Raw genomic sequence first — 24358 nt, forward strand, 5'->3', positions numbered from 1 at the left:
TTGTTATCATTGTAGAAGAGAAGGGCATTATGCCAGCAACTGTAATAACCCACATAAAGTCAGACCCCCTAGACCAAGAAATGAGCAAAATTATAACACACACAATTATAATCAGGGATCTTTTAGGAAGAATTTTGGGCCACACCCATGATATGTAGTCAGGAAAGGTGATCATTAGGACTGATGGTAAGCCTGAGGTAACGGTTAATAAATTGGGAGGTCATTCACTGAAGACACAGGAATGACAAGGTGAAACGTTGTAAATGTATTTGTGAAAAATGTTTTTTTTCTCTCTCTCTCCCCATCTCTGACGATTATTAGTAAGGACTCAAACATTGCATATCCGCTTGGTCTTTGCAGAAGTCTACCAAACCCCAGCATGACCTATCCGCATCAATGTATCCTGGCCAGATACAGACAGTGGAGTAATGCAGGTGCTGGTGGGGAGGGACTGCGCAAGGAAACCATTGGACATGTAGATATGACAGCCTGATGATCTGACAATGTTTAAAAAAAAAATGTTCGAAAAATGTTTTTTTCTCTTTTCCTATTGCTGGTTATTGTTGATTTATGTAATATATATATGCATATGAATTGTTCTCTCTCTTTTGTTTTTTTTTATTTTCCTCTCTTCTCGCTCATGTTTTCATGATTTAAAGATGGTATGTCATACATCAGCTAGACAAATGGTAATGCAAGATTTTTGCTCCTTACAGAAAGGTCGCTGGTTTGGAAGAAATATTGCATCACCGGAATGTTCGTTTGGAAGACTGAGAGACAGCACCTTTGAGATGACAGCAGAAAAAGAAGAACAACAAGACTAGAGAACTTAATTATCGTAACAAGTTTCTCTCCCCCTCAAACTGTTTTTCTGTACCCCATTACGAATTTCTTCTTTTCTCCTCCTGTAAGATGGACTTGCCACAAGAGACTGTGATATGGATTTTCCTGTTGACCCTGATGTTGACCAGAGCAGTCTGTTTCGGTGAGAGTACCAGTGAGGTCGAGAAAGAAGTTTTGACACCAGAAAGGTTCCAATGACTAAGACGGAGGTGTAAATTTCCAATAGCAACACAAGCACCGAACAAAGGCGAGTACCGGAAACAATCTAACAGCCATGTTATTTGTAAACATTTTTTTTTGGATTGTTAGCTGAAGAAAACTGTATCTGTAGGCTCTGTGACAGCGTAGTTGAGGATGGGTGCATTAAGAAATGCCAATCCAGTTTTAATATCCACATGGACCGGCATCCATTGAGTGACTATCACTCCTTAGTGGGTAGTGAGTGTTAAATCAAACAGATTGTTGGGTATGCTCTCAAGTACCTCAAGGTCATAGCAAATCAGGACTAGTACCATTTCCTTTAACGGTAGGGGAGGTACTTGAGCTAAAGGGTGGGAGACCTGTGGACAGGAGGTTTAATATCTCCAGTCCTCCTAGTTTGAAGCTCCACCAATATCATGTGGATAGATCCCTAATATGTTTTAACATTACCAATCCCCGAAAGCCGGGAAGTTGGGAAGTGTCATGGAGCAACCAAACCATGACCTTTTCATATAGAGCAGATAGAATGCCTACAGATACAGAGCTTATACGCCACATAGCCAGTAGAGAAAAAATCTTTCCGATATAGGTATACCCTAGGAGGTAGGATTACGAGAGTTGGAGAGGTATCACCAGGATACTGCGCACATATCGTACAAACTGATACGTGTACTAAACAAATGGGAGAATTAGGGGTAGGAGATTTCACATGGAGGATGTGTAATATGGTTATGTCTTACTCCGTCCCATATGTTCTCCCCGATGATGCATATTTCATATGCGGGAGGAAGGCGTATAAGTGGCTTGCCCCAAACTCTGAAGGATTGTGTTATATTGGAAAAGTACTGCCAGAAGTAATGACTGTATCACATGCCAAAATGAAAGATATACACTGTGTTGCCCAAGCTCCCTATACTCACACCAATTACGAGCACGTAGTTAAACGGCACCTGATAGAAAGAACAGAACATCCGGCCTCTGACATGATCCATGAATCCACCGGGATTCAGTTTCTAATCGCGTTAGATATCACTCGCACCGCTAGAGGAGTGTTGAATTATAAATACATATCTGCGCTCGCAAATTTGTTAGATAATATCACAGAAATGCATGATGACACATTTAGGTATACTGGAAGAGAACTTCAAGCTTATAAAACAGAACTGGTTCAGCATAGAATGATTCTCAATTATCTCACGGCAGTAACAGGTGGATATTGTGTCACACTGGCAACGCAGTACGGCGTGAAATGTTGCACATATATTACAAATAGTACCGAGGACCCGGTCGAGGTCATAGACCAAAAGATGGACGATATTCTCCAACTGAAGTGGGAATTTCGCAGGAGACACAATCTCACTCTTGCTGCTGTAGGTAATGAGCTGACTGGTTGGGTGTCATGGTTGAACCCGCGAAATTGGTTCTCTGGTTTAGGAGAATGGGCTCACGGAGTCATAATGGATGTAGGGAAGTTTCTCCTATGTATCTTAGGTGTTATCATAACGATTGGCTTGATATTTAGATGCGGTCAGGCTTTAATGAAGTGCAAACGAGGTACTAGGGTGATGAGTTTAAGGAGTGAGGAAATTGTAATTCCAATGGATTTGATTTATGACCCAAATGTAGAAACAATGATGTGATGAAAATGCGATTTCTACGGTCCGTTTCTTTCACCTGTTTTTCCGTTTTCCTCCAAGGTAAAAAGACCCACTTGGACGAGGAATTTGATGAGCCGATATACAGACAACAGATGGATTAAAGAAGAAGTTTTGACAACCTTATACACAGATTTTTGATGAACTATGCCATAGATCCCCAGTTTCCCTAGAAATTTAAAAATTACGCTAGCCCAACACTTTTGTAAATCTATGGACATTGACAAAGTTTTTGCTCGCACCTTATGGGCAAAAGCACAAAGAAGACTGCAATCAACAGACACCGAACAAGACCTCAACCGACAAATGTACATTAACCTGACATAGAATACCACTGCATTTACCGTAATTATGTCTTTTCTTCATCTCTACAACCTTCAGGTAATTACACACATAGTCGATAGGGAATACAGGCACAGATATCAGCAATCACATATTCCCCCATTCATGTATCATCAACTAAAATGTGCTCCCCATTTTGTTACAACCACAGCCGAAAAGAGCTCGGTAAAGTTTGACAGCCCATCCACAGACCCGTACCACGGGATAAGAAGGAATTCAAATGTATACTTCGCAATACCTCGAAGCTTGATGTACAACACGTACGGCACGATGATACACGACCCCCCCAAACATGGATTCATACACACATGCTTCCGCTATCTCACTAGGTCATACCCTTTTCCCACCTTCTTCTCTCCTCCCTTACCCAATCATAGAAATGTATTTACATATGACATATATTTTTCTCTTTTTGAAATGTTTTAGGAAGTGTCAGTTATTGGTGACTGCCAAAGGGTGGACTGTCAAAGTCAAAAATATTACATAGAGAGAACATACAAACTGCACACATTTAAGTCGCTATACTTGCAAATATGCGCAGCGAGCACAGCAATATATGGTAACACACGCATTTACTCGGACATGGCACAGAGATGGATTCGACACTTATTTCATACAGTACATATTTATAATAATATCAAGCACCAGACATCATGGAGATTTAAAATTAGCTAATGAATTAATGTCATGAATGTGTATTATTGGAACGGAACCAGATACACCGGTCATATTTACTATTAAAACAACCAGCTCAATGCGTAGATTAATGTGATACTTGTTATTAAGTTGTAGGACATTGCAGCGGATAGTTATGATTGAATGTATAAAAGCTAAAATCACTTTGTTAGAACAATAAATGATACAGTGAACAGGGAACTCAAGCCAACCCTTTTGGCAGTTTCAGGGCTGAACCTGATCAGCATATACATAAGAGAATTGTGTAGTAGAGACCCCTCCCCCAGGAACTAGGAAAAACAGGAAAGTTGTTGCTGGCTAGGGAGAGAGGAGGGCAGTTGCTGGTGGACTCAGAGGAAGATGGAGGTTTTGCATGATTTTAAAGAGGAAAGAGAGAAAGACAGAGTCATATGGAGAGATAAACTAATAATGAGAAGGATCTGGTAAATGTATCGCAGGCATTTAACTATAACTATATGTAACTGTGTTTTAACTATGTTCTAACTGTTTTCTGTGTGTGTGTGTGTGTGTGTGTGTGTGTGTGTGTGTAACCATGTAATTATAGATATACTGTACTTTGTAATATATATTGTATCCATATCCTTTTAACAAGAAATATATACTTCACTGAGCTTTGGAACTCAGATAATGTGTGGGTGTATCGTTTTCTCTTATGGGATGCTGTGGTATGCTTATGAGGTGTTGTGCGATGCAAGTGCACATTTATGGGATTTTGGTAATAAGATGTGCAGGGATTTACAATATATATATATATTAGAGCGGGCATCTTAAATATTTGTGAGAAATCTAAAAATGGCATTCATAGCGCTGAAATTCTTGAGACGGCCCCCCACCGTGCCTGAGTCCGCTTGTAGAGCCCCAGCGTCATGCTGAAGACTTGGCAGAAGCGGGGGAGGGCTTCTGCTCCTGGGAAGAGGCTGCCTGGTGCAGTCTTTTTCCCCTTCCTCTGCCCCGGGGCAGAAATGAGTGGCCTTTTGCCCGCTTGCCCTTATGGGGACGAAAGGACTGAGTTTGAAAAGACGGTGTCTTTTTCTGCCGAGAGGTGACCTGGGGTAAAAAGGTGGATTTTCCAGCCGTTGCCGTGGCCACCAGGTCCGATAGACCGACCCCAAATAACTCCTCCCCTTTATACGGCAATACTTCCATATGTCGTTTGGAATCCGCATCACCTGACCACTGTCGCGTCCATAACACTCTTCTGGCAGAAATGGACATCGCACTCACTCTAGATGCCAGGGTGCAAATATCCCTCTGTGCATCTCGCATATATAGTAATGCATCCTTTAAATGCTCTATAGTTAATAATATACTGTCCCTATCCAGGGTATCAATATTTTCAGTCAGGGAATCCGACCAAGCCACTCCAGCGCTGCACATCCAGGCTGAGGCGATTGCTGGTCGCAGTATAACACCAGTATGTGTGTATATACCTTTTAGGATATTTTCCAGCCTTCTATCAGCTGGTTCCTTGAGGGCGGCCGTATCGGGAGACGGTAACGCCACTTGTTTTGATAAGCGTGTGAGCGCCTTATCTACCCTAGGAGGTGTTTCCCAACGTGCCCTAACCTCTGGCGGGAAAGGGTATAGTCACACACCTCATTTAATTCATATGATTCAGGAAAAACTACTGGTAGTTTTTTCACACCCCACATAATACCCTTTTTTGTGGTACTTGTAGTGTCAGAAATATTCAATGCCTCCTTCATTGCCGTGATCATGTAACGTGTGGCCCTACTGGACATTACGTTTGTCTCCTCACCGTCGACACTGGATTCAGTATCCGTGTCTGGGTCTGTGTCGACCATCTGAGGTAACGGGCGTTTTAGCGCCCCTGACGGTGTCTGAGACGCCTGAACAGGCACTAATTGATTTGCCGGCTGTCTCATGTCGTCAACAGTTTTTTGCAAAGTGCTGACATTGTCACGTAATTCTTTAAATACGACCATCCAGTCAGGTGTCGACTCCCTAGGGGGTGACATCACTAACACAGGCAATTGCTCTGCTTCCACATCATTTTCCTCCTCATACATGTCGACACAATCGTACCGACACCCAGCACACACACAGGGAATGCTCTGAAAGAGGACAGGACCCCACGAGCCCTTTGGGGAGACAGAGGGAGAGTTTGCCAGCACACACCAGAGCGCTATATATATATATATATATATATATATATATATATATATATATATATATATATATACACATATATATATATATATATATATATACATACAGGGATAACCTTATGTAAGTGTTTCTCCCTTTATAGCTGCTGTTTTATATTAGCTGCCAATAGTGCCCCCCCTCTCTTGTTTTACCCTGATTCTTGTAGCAGGACTGCAGGGGAGAGTCAGGGAGCCGTCCTTCCAGCGGAGCTGTGAAAGAAAATGGCGCTTGTGTGCTGAGGAGAAAGGCTCCGCCCCCTTCACGGCGGCCTTTTCTCCCGCTTTTTTCAGGAAAACTGGCAGGGGTTAAATGCATCCATATAGCCCAGGAGCTATATGTGATGCATTTCTTTAGCCATATAAGGTTTTTATAGTGTTTTATTGCGTCTCAGGGCGCTCCCCCCCAGCGCCCTGCACCCTCAGTGACCGGAGTGTGAAGTGTGCGGAGAGCAATGGCGCACAGCTGCAGTGCTGTGCGCTACCTTATCTGAAGACAGGAACGTCTTCTGCCGCCGATTTCTCCGGACCTCTTCGCTCTTCTGGCTCTGTAAGGGGGCCGGCGGCGCGGCTCCGGGACCCATCCCGGCTGAACCTGTGATCGTCCCTCTGGAGCTAATGTCCAGTAGCCAAGAAGCCCAATCCACTCTGCATGCAGGTGAGTTCGCTTCTTCTCCCCTTAGTCCCACGATGCAGTGAGCCTGTTGCCAGCAGGTCTCACTGAAAATAAAAAACCTATTTAAACTTTTACTCTAAGCAGCTCAGGAGAGCTACCTAGCATGCACCCTTCTCGGCCGGGCACAAAAATCTAACTGAGGCTTGGAGGAGGGTCATAGGGGGAGGAGCCAGTGCACACCAGCTAGTCTAAAGCTTTTACTTTTGTTCCCAGTCTCCTGCGGAGCCGCTATTCCCCATGGTCCTTACGGAAGTCCCAGCATCCACTAGGACGTCAGAGAAATATATATATATTTAAACTGACTGGAGGCATACTTGCCTTCTTTTGAAAGAGCATGTCAGGGAGAGTATGACAGTAACACCTGTAAGTGCGGACGTGTACTGCTACATCCGAGAGATGCGTCATAAACATGACTTGCATCCAAATGTAAATGAGCCCCAAAGCAGTTATAGCTACAGTACTCGCTGTTGAAAAAACGCTCTTAGGGCTTGCTCGTGTATTGTGTTTTACAAGTGGTTCCATATAGGATGCGCCCATAATGTAGACGACGGAACTGAGACACCAGACGAAATGCCGACGTCAGAATCCCGATCATAAGCATGTTAGGACAGTCAGAGCAAGCCTGCAGGGGGTGTGTGTGTGTGTTAGGTTGAGCAGCGGATGGGAGGGTTAGGTTGTGGGGAAGTTAGGGTTAGGCTGTGGGGAGGGTTTTCTTCATCAGGATGCCGCGCTAAGTCTTCTGACCATTGGCATTCCAACCGCCTGCATATCATATCACATCCTTTCCGTATATGTGACCCCAAGGAACCTTATTCAAAAATGCATGTGGCCATAGGGATCATTGGGGCAGATGTATTAACCTGGATAAACCAGTGATAAGTGCAAGGTGATAAACACACTAGCCAATCAGCTCCAATATGTAAATTAACAGTTAGGAGCCGATTGGCTGGTGCATTTATCACTGCATGCAGTCTCCAGGCTTAATACATCTGCCCCAATGTGCCTTATAACCAATGCAGGGAAATGGCAGTGATGGTCCCCGTTTGAATGTACTGTATTTACAGTATCTTTGATCCCCCCTTTCAAACAGCTACATAATGTGGGTAAGGTGTAATTGGGGAGATTCAGGGAGATTGCTACTAATTCAGGGAGTCTCCCTGACAATCTTGGAGAGTTGGCAAGTGTGACTGCAGCAGAGAGTGGGGCTTATCGGCATAGCTTCCATGACGGACTTATAGCAGCGGGATGGCCAGAATTTATTAAACGAATAAAAACAGCAAAAAACAAATTTGTTTCTTTTCAATAGGTTTATTGAAAGGTACATTGCTTATACTCCATTGTACAGAGGCTGTCCTCTTAACACGGGCATGTTTTGTAGCTCTCCAGCACACACAGGCCTATCCAGAAGCAGCTAAACCAGGCACGGGCATCTGCGGCTCACTACGGGGGGCAGCAGGGACCATTCCATAAGTCTGTCCTAGAGCTAAAAACTTAGCAATTTCCCATAAGGTTTAATAAGCTTCTATGGAAGCTGTACTGTATACAGTATCTCCTCATTAACACACATGCCGTCCTGTAAAGTCTCTAAAATGTGCTATTTAAATGTTAATTAGCTTCACTTTTGGGACCTTGGACATGAACCTCTGGTATAGAACCCATTGTGTCTACAATATAGAAAGGCATGTATATACGTGTGTATAGAAAATGAAAAAAGACCTAATTTATGAAAAGACTGTACCTGTGTGTCTGTGTGCCTTGAAACAGTTACTCGTGTTACTATAGGTGACCCCTGCACACTTACTTACCTTATCTCATCTCAGTTTCATCTATTCCCTAGTGAAATTGACCTGACCGTTGCAGATGTGGCAGGAGAATGGCCGTCTCCTTGAATGATGGTATAGCCGAATGACATACAAGTCGGCTGAGGATTTTATTGCCTTCTTGGCATTAAGTGGGTGGAAACTCTTCTAGTGAGAAACCTTCCCCGCATTTCAGTTTACAGCATATGAAGGAAGGCTACAAAATACAGAATCATTAAGCATTGTTCATTAGGCTTGTGTTTTCAAGTATGCGGTGGGCATGAGAATATGGGATGGAGATTTTACTTAAAATAAATGTTAAGTCTACAGTTGCCTTGCACAATGCAGAATTAAAAGAAAAAACCCTTTGTTAGGCGTAGACAACTGCAATGTTTAAGGCACATTTGTTTTATGAGCTTATAGGCACGCTACACCAACATGTGTATAATGCTAGGCTGAAACTCAACCTTGCAAAACGCGCAACTTCTATTTGTCAGGGGAGTTTCTCACTACTAAAACAAGTATACATATACGTATAATCCTAGGCTGAAACACAACTTTGCGAAACTTCTATTTTTTGGGGGGGAGTTTTTCACTATTACAACAATACATGTGTATAATACTAGGTTGAAACTCAAATAAGCGAAACACGCAACTTCTATTATTTTTTTTTTTTGGGGGGGGAGAGTTTCTCAACTCTAAACAAGTATACAGACACAAATAAACATAGCTTATGGCAACGCAACTTAATCTTAACATTTTCAACAAGTAAAGTGCTTTTTTTTCTTTTTTTTTTTCCCTCTGTCAGAAAGAGTCAACACATTGTTCTTCAGCTGCTGAACTATAAATCTTGATGATTTGCCAAGAAGCTTGGGATATATAGTTTAGGAACAGCTGAAGTGCTGGCTGTTGCACATTCTAGATTTAAATAGATTTTAGTGTATTTAACTGAAATTGCATTTATTCCTTAGCCAACCCTAAACAGATTACACTTAACACTAGTTTCATGCATCAGTCCTCTCCATAATTAAGGGGGATGTGTATCAAACCATCTAAAGAGGGCAGGTGGAATCCTGGTCTCCACCAAGCATACCCAAGGTTAACTCTGTGGAGACCATGGACTCTGAAGAAGAAATTATCCATAGCTTCTACCTATCTCTTATAGAATGTACTTTAAAAATTATAACTAGAAGAAGAGTTGCTATGGGCAACCCTCCTCTTTAATTTGATACATTTCCCCCATAAACGTAAAGATTATAGCATACAGCAAGCAGTGACTGCACTACTACAAGATAAATGCATTACTCAGGCTTACGGGTTTCAAAAGCACAAAACAATTTGCGGTCCTGACTTACAACACAGTTGCATAGCCAGTACTGCAGCTGGGTTTATGTAATTGTAACAAAAAGACATTTGTTGTGTTGTATGTAAGACCACAGTGAAAGCTTAGGTACCCCGGGACAATGGTCATAACACTATAAAGAATCTATAAGTGATGGCCTCACTTTATCCTTAATCTTTCGTCAGCCTTTTGCATAAATTGCTTCTTCTGCAGAATTGGCCTCTTGGCTTTGAGTGAACGTGAAGTAGTCAGGGTTTGGTTGGTTAGGCTACGTAATCTCAGTCAGCATTGCATTTCACATTTGTTTTCCATGCACACTGCAAAGTGTTTCCAGTGAAAAAAAAAAAGTTAAAATAAGGTTTCCTGTGCATATTTCTCTTAGTACTTAAAACTCTTTTTGTTTTGAATGTTTTTTTTTTTTTTAAACGTCAAAGAACTTCAAAGCTAGCTGCCATGTTCACAGTTGAGTTTTGCATTCCAAACAGATGCGCCATTGTCCATATAAATAGTCACAGTTCTTATGTCCTCTTATAACCTGTGAGGAAACAGAATATCACATATTGTCAAAAACAGCATTAGTTTATACGAAACGCATGCAAAACATGTATATGATGGTATTAGGAATGGTTTCGGGGCATCATTAGTGTAGCACTTTTCAGTACTTAGGGGGAAGATGTACTAAGCAGTGATAAAAGTGAGCCAGTGGAGAAGTTGCCCATGGCAACCAATCAGCATTGACATAACATTTGTAATTTGCATACTATCAAAGTATACAGAGCAGCTGATTGGTTGCCATGGGCAACTTGTCCACTTTTATCACTGCTTAGTACATGTTTCCCTCATACTGCCTTTTTATTAATGTTACACTTTTTAACACTTTAATCGATACCTCTCACATACAGTATGTAACACTTTTGGCACGTATGCCTCTTAATAATGCAACACTTATTAACATTTACACTGCTACTTCTCACTTGTGTGATGCCTTGGGGTGGTTGGGCTGGGCATCCCGCGTTCTCAACCTGAACCTTAGGAACGTTAGAGACCCTCCTGATGAGGTCACTTGGCCATGGTAGATTGGCCCATATTTTTGGGGCAAAAACTCTGCTAAGAACCTTAATTTTACTCCATGTTAAATTGCAGAGTTTATTATAATTGTTCTGGGCGTCAGTTTTTAGAGTCTGCACCGGCATTTTCTCTCTTTTGTTCACATACGAGATACGGAAATATAGATTAGAGGCCTGTTTTGTCCGTAGCGGCGATGTCGAACGTAGTGGAGCAATGTTTGACTGTGCATCGCGAATGCGGCTCGATTTTGTACGTACAGCGTCATAGTACAGATTGGAACACACGGTAGCAAAAATGTAAGGTCCGTTTCAGGACACAGTGGGCGGTATTCAATTCTTTTCACCCCCTTCCACACCCGGCCTGCTATCATTTCAGCTCACTACCCATGGGGTATCGAGGCGGATCTAAAAACGAACTAGGCCGTAATGCAACGTCTATAGACACTGAGGGGGAGTCTCCATTCTTGCACATTTGGACACATGGATGTACGCCAGGGAAGGGCTCAGCAGCAACATTAGCATAAAGGGGCAGATGCACTAAGTACTGGAGAGAGATAAAGTGCCAACCAACCAGCTCCTAACTGTAACATGGCAGTTAGGAGCTGACTGGCTGTTACTTTATCTCTCTCCCCGGCTTAGTACATCTCCCCCATAGTCAGCGATGCTACTGTGGCAAAAAACACAAGACATCCACGACTGAGTCCAAGTCAGCGCATATGTTTTAAGATAGCAAGGGGTCTCTGTACTATGCCTTGGAGAATGATAAAGTACCAGCCAATCAGCTCCTAACTGCCATGATACAGGCTGTGTTCGAAAAATGACAGGAGCTGGTTGGTTGCTAGTTTATCTCCATACACTTTCTCTCGCCAAGGCTTAGTACGTAGACCCCCAAGTGCCATGGGGGGGTCTATGTACTAAGCCTTGGTGAGAGATAAAGTTAGTGAAAACACATCTCCAGAATACAGACATTCAAGTGCATATAAATTGGCAGGGAGGGGTATACATGAATCTTCAGGAGTGGATTTTCTCCAAAACCATAAAATGACTTAGAGGGCAGTGTGTATAGGAGGTGCTTTCATTCATTGGAGAGGATGGAATGAGAGAGCGGTGTCTGAGCCGTCACCTTGGACAGTGACCCGAAGCTCCTTAGATGGCATTAGTGGCTGAAACGCCCCTGAATATAAACCGCTTCTTTCACATTGGTGGCAAATAATAATCTACTTCTATAAATTTGTACCAGCAATATTCATTAAAAAAACCCAAACATTTCCTATGGATACATGTGAGCTCACTGGTGGAAATATATCAAACCTAAAGAGTGGAGAGGTTGCCATAGCAACCAGCTTCTAGCTAGCATTTATCAAGTACATTCTATAAAATGAGAGTGGTTGCTATGGGCAGTGCCGCCATCAGGGGGGGTGCTGCGGGCACAGATGTCCTGGGCCCAGCCTCTGACAGAGAGGAGAGGGCCCGGGCCGCTCATGCCGCCTTCGCGATGCTCCGCCCACTTTTCATTACCGAGTTCTGGCACTGTCAAAGGAGAGGACGCTGCAAGCTTCTATTGTAAATGTGCCTCCAAAAATGGCCGCCGCCTCAGAGGAGACAGTTAATAAAGATACTACAGGAGGCTCCTCTAGTATCTTTAATAACTGTCTCCTCTGAGGCGGCCATTTTGGCAGAGACTTTTCAATAGAAGCTTGCAGTGTACTCTCCCCTCTCCTGTGACAGGGCCAGATCTCTCTCTCTCTAGTGTTTATTTTTATTTATTTTTGAGTGGGGCCTGCCTATTTTGTGAGTCCCGGGCCCCAGAATTTCTGATGGTGGCCCTGGCTATGGGCAACTCATCTACTCTTCTCACATCACTAGCACTGTGAGTAATGTGGGTTAGAGCCAGTGAAGACTACAATGTTTAGTAACGACAGTCATAAGAGTAGAAATCATTGCGGTGTGTCACTGATTCCTTGTGACTTTATACGTTGTACTGTAATAACAATTCTCAAATATTTGCCTAGCCTGCTGGGTGCAGTGGCCAGGTACAACGCACCAGTCATGAGTGAATCCTCATGACTCCTGCTTAAGTTCATCTCTCCAAGTAGCCTATGCTTCTAATTCTCTCTAAAGAGAAGTGAAGGTGTTGCCCATAACAAACCAATCAGCTTCTAGCTATCATTTTATAGACTGTTGTGGGGGACATGTACTAAGCAGTGAAAAGTGCAGAAGTTGCCTATGGCAACCAATCAGCTGCTCTGTATATTTTTATAGTATGCAAATGATACATGTTACATCGCTGCCTGATTGGTTGTCGTGGGCAACTTCTCCACTTTTATCACTGCTTAGTACATTTAGGTGTAGTAGATAAATGACAGCTAGAATCTGGTTGCTAAGACCATCACCTCCACTGGTCCACTTTAGAAGGCTTGCTACATCTCCCCCCAAGTCACGAAAAAAGAAAGAGGTCCTGGAGAGGGTACATAACCAGGACAAAACCGGTAACTACAGTCCAGAGCGTCGTTCCTAGCCCATTAGCCATGCTCAGAAATAGCAGGTGAGCCAGTGACAAGTAGTTTCCATTATTTGTCATTTCATTATCGGTACCTTCTGCCTTAGCTTTCTGGTACATTACAATGAGAAAAGCTTTCATAGCATAATATCATTCTGGCCAGGAGTGCTGAGATGTGGAGGGGGGTGGAGGTGGGTACTACTTGCCCGGGTCTATTGAAGGGGTTTGGGTCAGCAATCACCCCCTCCTGTAACACTACTGCTGTGCCAGCTTCTGTATAGCGGCACGGCGGCAACAGCACATTGGGCGGTGAGAGAGGAGGCTGCTGCAGAAGCCTGGTGTTCCACTGCGGCTGTGCTGCTATATACTGTAGATACATAGCAGTGTTCACGAGCAAAGAGAAGTGTAACAGGTGGGCCCCTGCGTCCACTCTCTCCCTAGAGCCTTCCCTGTACCAAGATTGTGGTGCAGCGCGTAACATTTTTTGTGGAGGGGACGTCACGCCCCCAATACCTGGGCCTATCGGAGCTCTTAATGGCCCTGCAGGAGTGTGTTCTGATTTTAGTACATACGGAAAGACTACTCGGGAGAGTCTACAGCAGGGGTATTCAATATGCAGTCCTCCATATGCTGTGGAACTACACACCCCAGCATGTCCTGCCACAGTTTTGCTATTAAGGCATGCTAAAACTGTGGCAAGGCACGCTGGGATGTGTAGTTCCACAGCAGCTGGAGGACTGCACGCTGAATACACCTGGTCTGTAGACAGGAGTGCCCAATTATAAGACTAGTCCTTTAGAATACAGTTGTATAATAAATAATTCCAATAAACAGCAATATATTACTATAGTAACACAGCTGAGCGGCAGTCTGACCTTCAGTAGCCGTTAGGAGACGGTTTCTGGGATTGTGGGAAGATGTGCTATCCTGTAGTAACTGTGCTTCAGCTGTCTGGCCGTGCGACCGGATACAATCCATTTCAGCTTTTGAACATTCGGTTTTGAACATTTGCTTGAAGCATATTCTGCAAGGCACTTTGATACCAGCTCTCTCCAACACAGCAGATCCCTGGCGCTGATCTGTGAACACACAAAAGCCAGGTAAAAAGTTACTACTAATTCATGAAAAGATACAAGTAGCACCAGGCAAAGCAAAAAAGCACAAGTAACTGTGGATCGGGACAAACCATGTTTGTTTATTGCATGTATTTGCATGCACGGTAAATACTGGCTGCTTTTGCATGTAGCCTACAAATGCAGAGCCTATCCATAGAGGTACTACAGCAAATGAGCTAATAAGATATTTTACAGATACTGATTAAGTTTATAACGTATTAAAGCAAAGGCAATAATAAAACCAAAACTCAACAATGTAAATGTAGTAACTCATTTCCCGGAATCTAAAACGTACTATCTGTGGCTAGGGCTGTGGATCATAGGGTCGACAGTGTCTAGCTCGACCACTATTGGTCGACAGTAACTAGGTCGACACAAACAAGGTCAACATGCCTTTGCACTTCAAGAGTAACTCCTGGCCAGCGCAGCTTTAGCGTGCTGGCCGGGAGCTACTCATCGCTCCCCGGCCCGCAGCGGCTGCGTGTGACGTCACGCTGCCGCTGCGGCCCCCCCATTCGGTCCGGCCATGCCTGCGTTGGCCGGACTGCTCCCACGAAACGGCGGCCAAACGCCGCCGTTCCACCCCCTCCCGCCCAGCGATTGCCTCTGCCTGTCAATCAGGCAGAGGCAATCGCATCCCAGCTATGCGCAGTAGGGACCCGCTCGCTCGGCTGCGACAAAAAACAGTGAGCGAACGGGTCAGAATGACCCCCATAGTCTTACCTTGGAATGTTTCTGTAGAGATTCTATTGTCTCCGTCAGCTCAAACAGCTTGTGTTCCTGTATCTCTGCAACCAGGATAGACAGTGCCAGCACGGAAGGCTATGGAGGAAGAAGAGAACGTTTCTGTAGGGGACTTTCTATAAAAGTGCACGTGCCTTTGTTAACAGATGTTCCATAAATAGAATTTACTATTACGCGATTACTATAGATGCATTTTCCTGAAACCAAAACTAATCCATTGACTTCCCTTGCCAGACTTACCTTGGCTTTAGAAAACCCCAGCTTGCAGTGACAGGCTTTAAGGTGCGTTTCCAGCCTCTCCACAGTAAACAGCCTTTGCCTGCGAGATACAAGTAAACAAAGATTACAAAATGCACTTTTTAAAAGGAAACCTACTGTCAGCGTTCACATTAACCCTGTAAGGCCTTTATTACATTTTAAAGCTACACTACCATGTAGCTTTTTTTACCCACCCTAAGAGGCACTCTACCTTTAGCAGCCCTGCTGGAGCCTTCTCTATAGTGGCCCCAGTTGCGTGAGCCATAAGACCAATCACAAGCTGCACACAACAGGCTGCTGCTATTGAGCTCTCCATGTAAAAGTTACATAGCACTACAGGAAATGTTTTCCTATATGTCGGCAGCACCCTGCTTCCCATCTTATACTAATGCGAGAATCCGCCAGTGTACGCGGAGAACATTTCTCTCATGCAGTTTCTTTGTCTGTAGCCATCATCATTAATACTGGGGCTTATGCCCCTCAGTACCCCCCAGATACCCCCCATTTCACAGAAAGAGTGGTCTGTTAATGGACAGATCTATCCACGGATGCTTGCCATCAGCACAAGGTGCGGCACATGCGCAGTGGGCAATCTATGGAGCATGAGCGGTTAGCAGGTATCCGCAAGATCTGACCGACTCAGAAGCAGGCCCTATATTATATATTTTCCCCACATTAGAGCTTCAGTGGGAGTCCCGTCTGTAAACCCTGCAGCCTGGAGAGTGGAGCAGCTGCCGGAGAGCCATGTCTGTACTGACACCTAGGAGTCACAGCTGTCTCCAGAAACATGAAGCGCTCCTCCATCCAGAGCCCAGCTCTCGTATTCTGGCAGCGTATCAGATAGCAGAACCGTGTCCAGCAGCAGCAGCCCGTCTCTATCAGAAGCAGTGCAGCTGCATAATGACCAACCCCCTCCCCCAGCCAGAGGAACACTAGCAAAAGCACACTGCTGCTTGGACCCGGGTCCAACCCTTTCACACTGAATCAGTGACCACCCTGCACAACATTGTGGTCATCAAAAGTGGACGTTTCAGACTGACGTGTCATGGACCAGCGCTTCTGATCCACCTATTGGCTCCATTTAAGCATGACGAGGTTCGGAAACCCCTGGAGCACACTCCCTTTCAGACTACAGGCAACCCGGGCCGGATTTAGGGGGGGGGGGGGGGGGGGGGGGGCGAAGGGGGCGACCGCCCCCCCTAACACAGTCATAGCCACACCCACTTTTGAGCTGAAGAGAGCTCTCCAGGGAGAGCCTGAGGCAGATCGCTGTCCTGCAGCTTATACCACAGCAGCACAGAGGAGCCAGGAGAGCAAGGGTTATAAAGCATATGCCCCTCACTTGCAGGTGTGTGGGTACTAGGGCTAATAAATACCATTACCCCACAGCACAGTAACATGTACATAGAACAATCACAAAGCACTATCTCAGTCTCACTCAAAAAGTTCAGTTTTTCAGGAATTGAGAGAGGAGGAGTTAGGATTGCAGATGGGAGGGGTTGGGACTACAGAGGGGAGGAGTCAAGATTAAACAGTAAACCGCCCCCCCTAAAAGAAAAGTCTAGATCCGTCCCTGACCCGGGCCAGACCTGGGAATAACCCTGGTAGTGGTCGAAGCCTCGCAATTTCAAGAAAGGACCCGGGGTGACCTGGTTTGCCCCGACACATTCTCTGGGGTCCTTTTCGATCCGAAAGGAGTGTAAGTAATTTGTTGCACCGTTTTAGAATTAGGATTCCTGTTTGCAACTCAAGCATATATGAATACAGAGGTTAATTGTGCACTGCCCCTTGCTAAAATATTCTATATATTTATATGCAGGAAAATATCAAAACTGCAAAAGAACATAAGATACCTTTCACTGGTTAAGTTCTCATACACCAGGGCATGGTAAAGGTGCAAGAGGTGTATCGCCGTTGTAGCTTTGACTTTCCAGCCCAACTTCTCCAACACAATCTTCTCCATCCGCATCATGTCAAACACGGTGAATTTGTACTGACTTATCCGGATTACATCCGTCGCCAAGGGGACGTTTCTTTCATCCTCTGTGGCCTTTACAGCTAAATAGAAACAGGTCAGACCTACGCAGCCCAAGTGCTTCGGTTGTACCTGATGGCGAGGGGATAGAGAAAAACATCAGGATATGCAACAAGCACAACAGTATGTCTCAGCAATAGGGATGGCCATCGACGATGGTTTATGTAGAATACTTATGCCAACGATGGGGGAAACCTAAATGGATTCCCTCCATTGATGACAAGGTATAACCAATATTTTTTTTTTTTTAAACAAGGTGTCGTGTGGCACATGGAGCATATCTCTGCCCCCCTGACACCCATGAAGCCATGCCCCATGTCCTGATTGGCCCATAGGCCAGTCAGTGAAAGAACAGGGATGACCATCTTACGTATCATATTGCCATCGATGGTAACCATTAATGGCAACCATATTGATGGCCATCCCTACTCAACCAGGGTGTATGCTCACTATTTCGACCAGACCTGGGCAATCTGTGGCTCTCCAGCTGTTGTGAAACTACAAATCCCAGCATGCCCCGCCACAGTTTTAGCATTTCCCAATAACAAAACTGTGGCAGGGCTCGCTGTGACTTGTAGTTTCACAGTGCTGGAGAGCCACAGGTTGCCCAGGCCCAATTTAGACAATTATGCATAATGGGGGTCATTCCGAGTTGATCGCTCACTAGCAGTTTTTAGCAGCCGTGCAAACGCTAACCCGCCTTCCTCTGGGAGTCTATCTTAGCAGAAGTATGAACGAAAGGATCGCAGAGCGGCAAATAAAAAAAATATTGTGCAGTTTCTGAGTAGCTCCAGACCTACTCAGCGCTTGTGATCACTTCAGACTAACGTCACAAACACGCCCTGCGTTCGGCCAGCCACGCCTGCGTTTTTCCGAACACTCACTGAAAACGATCAGTTGACACCCAGAAACGCCCTCTTCATGTCAATCACTCTGCGGTCAGCAGTGCGACTGAAAAGCTTCACTAGACCTTGTGTAAAAATATATCGGCCGTTGTGAAAGTACGTCGCGCGTGCGCACTGCGCCGCATAATTGCCGTTTTTTCCCTTAATCGCAGTGCAGCGAACATTTTTAGCTAGCGATCAACTCGGAATGACCCCCCAATGTTCTTTCAACACCTCAGACTACTTACTTTCATTTTGCCCAGGAAGCGGTCCAGTATGTTCACCGCTAAGGAGAATGTTTCTGTACTGAAACCAAAGAACTGGGTTAAGCTAAGCAAGTCTTTCACTTCAAAGTCACGCAGTCTGGCGGTCATCCGGAGGCCATTGTCGTGAGCAGTTTCAATCAGCCGCAAACCACAAGCTTTTGGCTGGCATTTGAGTTCCTGCTCCAAGAGTGAGTTCAGCTGGTACAGGAGATCCTGAGCTTCTGATGTTACAAGCGTGTCAATCATCTAAAAAAGCAAGAGTTCAAATTAGACTCAGCGACGTTCTGTACCCATCTAGAGCATGAAGGGGTCTATGTACTAAGGTTTGGAGGGAGATAAAGTACCAGCCAACTGGATCCTAACTGTCATTTTTCAAACACTGCCTGTAACATGACAGTTAGGAGCTGATTGGCTGGATACTTTATCTCCCGTCAAGGCTTAGTACAATGACCCCAGAATATGTTGAGAACACGTCACAGAACATCAATGATGAGATATCTGCACATATGCAATTCTCCTTCTGCAATGTCGCTCAGCGGTGCCCCCAAGCCTCTGTCTACTATGCTGCAGCCGTTTGGGGGAGGGATAGCGGGTGCAACGCAAACCGTTTTACAAAACAGCGGCGTGTCGCCCCCATTTTGTAGGCGTGCTGAGGAAGCTTCTGCATCTTCTGACGCAGAGTTCCAGGCCCCAGCAGCGTGAAAACACTGCCCATCCTGCCCAGCCCGAGGATTACTAAGATGAGCAATATTTTCGCAGATGCTGAGTCTGCTGATGCAGCATTGGACCACAAAATCTGCCAAGCGGAGTCTATATTTGCACAGGACGCTTCCTACGTACATTCGCAGAAGCGACCTTAACAACCATTGCAGCTGCTACTGCAAAACATACAACTGTGAAACACGCCCATTGTCCAGCGCTGCGGAAGTGCGTGCGCTCCATAAATTACTGTTCTTAAATAATGTATTCTACATTTTTATAAATGACACTATTATCAGCATTCATATAATGCCCCCATACACAGCACTTCACAGGACTATATCAGTGGTTCTCAAACGCTGTCCTCAGGACCCCACACGGTTCACGTTTTCCATGTCTCCCAGCAGCTGCACTGTGTATCACCAACTGTCACATTTAAAAAATGTACAGGTGACCTGCAAAACATGAACCGTGTGGGTCCTGAGGACCGAGTTTGAGAACCTGTGGACTATATTAATCAGCCATAACTGCCGTCTCCCAAGGAAACAGGCATCTCCCATAACAGCACAGAAGTCAGAGCTTCCCATACTGGTGTCAGACACTGAGCTCGCTGTACAAACTGGCTCAATAGGCTTGAAATCCAAAAAGCGTCATAGCTGGGCCTATTCAAATGCACCAAACCGTGAACAGATGGCAGCTGCTGACACATACACCCCTGGGCTGGCTTACTTACTGACCCCCCTCCTCCACCCCAGACACTGACAGTGACCCAGCCCTCATCAGAGGGAAGATCCTGGTTCATGTGTCACCCTGCCTGGTGCAGACTGTGCAGCAGCCACCACATAGGGTCATTAGGAGGAGGGGTTGGTGGGTGTGGCTATCACACGCCCATTCTCCAGAGGACAAGCCAAGACATGTCCCCACCACATAGCAAATGCTCTATGCACTGAGAGGCCTGACTGTATGCAGAACATGAAGCCACTTATTACTGTATGCAGAACACACCAATAAACTGGAATAAAGCTGCATTGTATTTGCTGCAGTCCCTACACTTTTGACTCCTGCACTGACCCACATCAGGCAGACACCACTGTATTTGTGCTGTAACTATAGGTGCACCCACCAGAACCAGGGAATAAAATTTAGGAAAAAGTAGGAATCGCTACCCATGGCGGAGCATCTGAGTTGCGCCAAGCCTCCTGCGCCATATGGCGCAAAAACACTAGGTGAGCGATACCCCTGTAAGCATTCGTGAACGCCGGTTTCATGATAAAGTATATAAAAGGTTATCTACTGTAAACAGCTAACAATACATAAACAAATAGTAACTATACATAACAACTTGTATGATCGGGTTGATATCTAGCCCCAAGAGCTTACAATCTAAAGTCGTAATAGCAATGGCATGCGTAGTTGGAGAATGGCAATAGAATACATTATGTGATCAAAGAATGACAAATAATTTATATCAATAAACACAATCAATAATAAATATCAATAGACAATAATAAAAGTTTAGAGCTGGACACAAATAGCAGTAATAAAAGACCAAATACATAATCAGATCTGCCAGTGACCCCCTAGAAGCTGCCCCTGGGACTTACCTTCTATAGGGTGCGGGAGGTCGGTCTCTTAGGAAGTTACAGAACGTTACTTTGTGTTACTTGTTCTCTTCTGATCGCTGAATGTATCCTATAAGGACACTTCCTCCATAAGAACAGAACTGCTGAACGGTGAATGAAGCTTCCCCCACCCCAAAGAAGAGATTCCCCTCTAGTACTCAACCGACTGAAGGGCAGTGATCCCAGGAGAGCAGCTTATATAGCCAGTCCCACAGCCAGGGCCTCCCAGTAACACAGCTCAGTCATTCTCCCCTTTCATGGACATTAATGGTCACTGTCTGCCACCTGCTGGTCCTGTTGTATAACTACCTGTGCTCCACTTTGTAGTTACAGTATGTGCACTGCATGTAGCACACACAGAGAATGTTCTGGTGTGTTCTCTGGGCAGATTAGGGGCCTATTCATCAAGGTGATTGGATCCATAATACATATGGAAATAGTAGTTTCCGCATATTTTATGTAGAGATGAGCGCCTGAAATTTTTCGGGTTTTGTGTTTTGGTTTTGGGTTCGGTTCCGCGGCCGTGTTTTGGGTTCGAACGCGTTTTGGCAAAACCTCACCAAATTATTTTTGTCGGATTCGGGTGTGTTTTGGATTCGGGTGTTTTTTTCCAAAAACACTACAAAACAGCTTAAATCATAGAATTTGGGGGTCATTTTGATCCCAAAGTATTATTAACCTCAAAAACCATAATTTACACTCATTTTCAGTCTATTCTGAATACCTCACACCTCACAATATTATTTTTAGTCCTAAAATTTGCACCGAGGTCGCTGTGTGAGTAAGATAAGCGACCCTAGTGGCCGACACAAACACCGGGCCCATCTAGGAGTGGCACTGCAGTGTCACGCAGGATGTCCCTTCCAAAAAACCCTCCCCAAACAGCACATGACGCAAAGAAAAAAAGAGGCGCAATGAGGTAGCTGTGTGAGTAAGATTAGCGACCCTAGTGGCCGACACAAACACCGGGCCCATCTAGGAGTGGCACTGCAGTGTCACGCAGGATGGCCCTTCCAAAAAACCCTCCCCAAACAGCACATGACGCAAAGAAAAAAAGAGGCGCAATGAGGTAGCTGACTGTGTGAGTAAGATTAGCGACCCTAGTGGCCGACACAAACACCGGGCCCATCTAGGAGTGGCACTGCAGTGTCACGCAGGATGGCCCTTCCAAAAAACCCTCCCCAAACAGCACATGACGCAAAGAAAAAAAGAGGCGCAATGAGGTAGCTGACTGTGTGAGTAAGATTAGCGACCCTAGTGGCCGACACAAACACCGGGCCCATCTAGGAGTGGCACTGCAGTGTCACGCAGGATGTCCCTTCCAAAAAACCCTCCCCAAACAGCACATGACGCAAAGAAAAAAAGAGGCTTTTTACTGATATTTGGTGTTTTGGATTTGACATGCTCTGTACTATGCCATTGGGCATCGGCCTTGGCAGACGACGTTGCTGGCATTTCATCGTCTCGGCCATGACTAGTGGCAGCAGCTTCAGCACGAGGTGGAAGTGGATCTTGATCTTTCCCTAATTTTGGAACCTCAACATTTTTGTTCTCCATATTTTAATAGGCACAACTAAAAGGCACCTCAGGTAAACAATGCAGATGGATGGATTGGATACTAGTATACAATTATGGACGGGCTGCCGAGTGCCGACACAGAGGTAGCCACAGCCGTGAACTACCGCACTGTACTGTGTCTGCTGCTAATATATAGACTGGTTGATAAAGAGATAGTATACTCGTAACTAGTATGTATGTATAAAGAAAGAAAAAAAAACCACGGTTAGGTCACTGGTATATACAATTATGGACGGGCTGCCGAGTGCCGACACAGAGGTAGCCACAGCCGTGAACTACCGCACTGTACTGTGTCTGCTGCTAATATATAGACTGGTTGATAAAGAGATAGTATACTCGTAACTAGTATGTATGTATAAAGAAAGAAAAAAAAACCACGGTTAGGTCACTGGTATATACAATTATGGACGGGCTGCCGAGTGCCGACACAGAGGTAGCCACAGCCGTGAACTACCGCACTGTACTGTGTCTGCTGCTAATATATAGACTGGTTGATAAAGAGATAGTATACTCGTAACTAGTATGTATGTATAAAGAAAGAAAAAAAAACCACGGTTAGGTGGTATATACAATTATGGACGGGCTGCCGAGTGCCGACACAGAGGTAGCCACAGCCGTGAACTACCGCACTGTACTGTGTCTGCTGCTAATATATAGACTGGTTGATAAAGAGATAGTATACTCGTAACTAGTATGTATGTATAAAGAAAGAAAAAAAAACCACGGTTAGGTGGTATATACAATTATGGACGGGCTGCCGAGTGCCGACACAGAGGTAGCCACAGCCGTGAACTACCGCACTGTACTGTGTCTGCTGCTAATATATAGACTGGTTGATAAAGAGATAGTATACTCGTAACTAGTATGTATGTATAAAGAAAGAAAAAAAAACCACGGTTAGGTCACTGGTATATACAATTATGGACGGGCTGCCGAGTGCCGACACAGAGGTAGCCACAGCCGTGAACTACCGCACTGTACACTGGTTGATAAAGAGATAGTAGTATACTCGTAACAACTAGTATGACGACGGTATAAAGAATGAAAAAAAAACCACGGTTAGGTGGTATATAATACAATTATGGTTGGACGGACTGCCTGCCGAGTGCCGACACAGAGGTAGCCACAGCCGTGAACTACCGCACTGTACACTGGTTGATAAAGAGATAGTAGTATACTCGTAACAACTAGTATGACGACGGTATAAAGAATGAAAAAAAAACCACGGTTAGGTGGTATATAATACAATTATGGTTGGACGGACTGCCTGCCGAGTGCCGACACAGAGGTAGCCACAGCCGTGAACTACCGCACTGTACACTGGTTGATAAAGAGATAGTAGTATACTCGTAACAACTAGTATGACGACGGTATAAAGAACGAAAAAAAAACCACGGTTAGGTGGTATATATTATAATACAATTATGGATGGACGGACTGCCTGCCGAGTTCCGACACAGAGGTAGCCACAGCCGTGAACTACCGCACTGTACACTGGTTGATAAAGAGATAGTAGTATACTCGTAACAACTAGTATGACGACGGTATAAAGAACGAAAAAAAACCCACGGTTAGGTGGTATATATTATAATACAATTATGGATGGACGGACTGCCTGCCGAGTTCCGACACAGAGGTAGCCACAGCCGTGAACTACCGCACTGTACACTGGTTGATAAAGAGATAGTAGTATACTCGTAACAACTAGTATGACTATGACGACGGTATAAAGAAAGAAAAAAAAAACCACGGTTAGGTGGTATATAATACAATTATGGATGGACGGACTGCCTGCCGAGTGCCGACACAGAGGTAGCCACAGCCGTGAACTACCGCACTGTACTGTGTCTGCTGCTAATATAGACTGGTTG

General features: G+C 44.8%; 1 protein-coding gene across 1 annotated transcript; it reads right to left on the bottom strand.

Moving 5' to 3' along the window:
- Positions 1 to 7866: 7866 nt before the first annotated feature.
- On the bottom strand, positions 7867 to 21089 carry CCNG1 (cyclin G1). Its single transcript, XM_063928750.1, has 7 exons — positions 20892 to 21089; positions 18571 to 18834; positions 17257 to 17510; positions 15386 to 15464; positions 15125 to 15223; positions 14162 to 14365; positions 7867 to 10254 (listed from the first exon to the last, which is right to left on the bottom strand). The coding sequence occupies exons 2-6, from the start codon at positions 18832 to 18834 to the stop codon at positions 14174 to 14176; spliced, it is 888 nt and encodes a 295-aa protein (XP_063784820.1). The 5' UTR covers positions 20892 to 21089; the 3' UTR covers positions 7867 to 10254; positions 14162 to 14173.
- Between the last annotated feature and the right edge of the window lie 3269 nt (positions 21090 to 24358).

The sequence above is a fragment of the Pseudophryne corroboree genome, chromosome 6 (genome assembly GCF_028390025.1).
Source record: "Pseudophryne corroboree isolate aPseCor3 chromosome 6, aPseCor3.hap2, whole genome shotgun sequence".
Lineage (NCBI taxonomy): Eukaryota > Metazoa > Chordata > Amphibia > Anura > Myobatrachidae > Pseudophryne > Pseudophryne corroboree.

What these genes read in the sequence shown, in the direction of transcription:
- CCNG1 (XM_063928750.1), bottom strand. Translation starts at nt 18,834, where the DNA reads ATGATTGACACGCTTGTAACATCAGAAGCTCAGGATCTCCTGTACCAG. An exon ending in TGGGGTTTTCTAAAGCCAAG is followed by an intron (nt 15,224 to 15,385) that starts GTAAGTCTGGCA and finishes CTTCCTCCATAG; the next exon opens with CCTTCCGTGCTGGCACTGTC. An exon ending in CTCTACAGAAACATTCCAAG is followed by an intron (nt 14,366 to 15,124) that starts GTAAGACTATGG and finishes GTGTGTTCACAG; the next exon opens with ATCAGCGCCAGGGATCTGCT.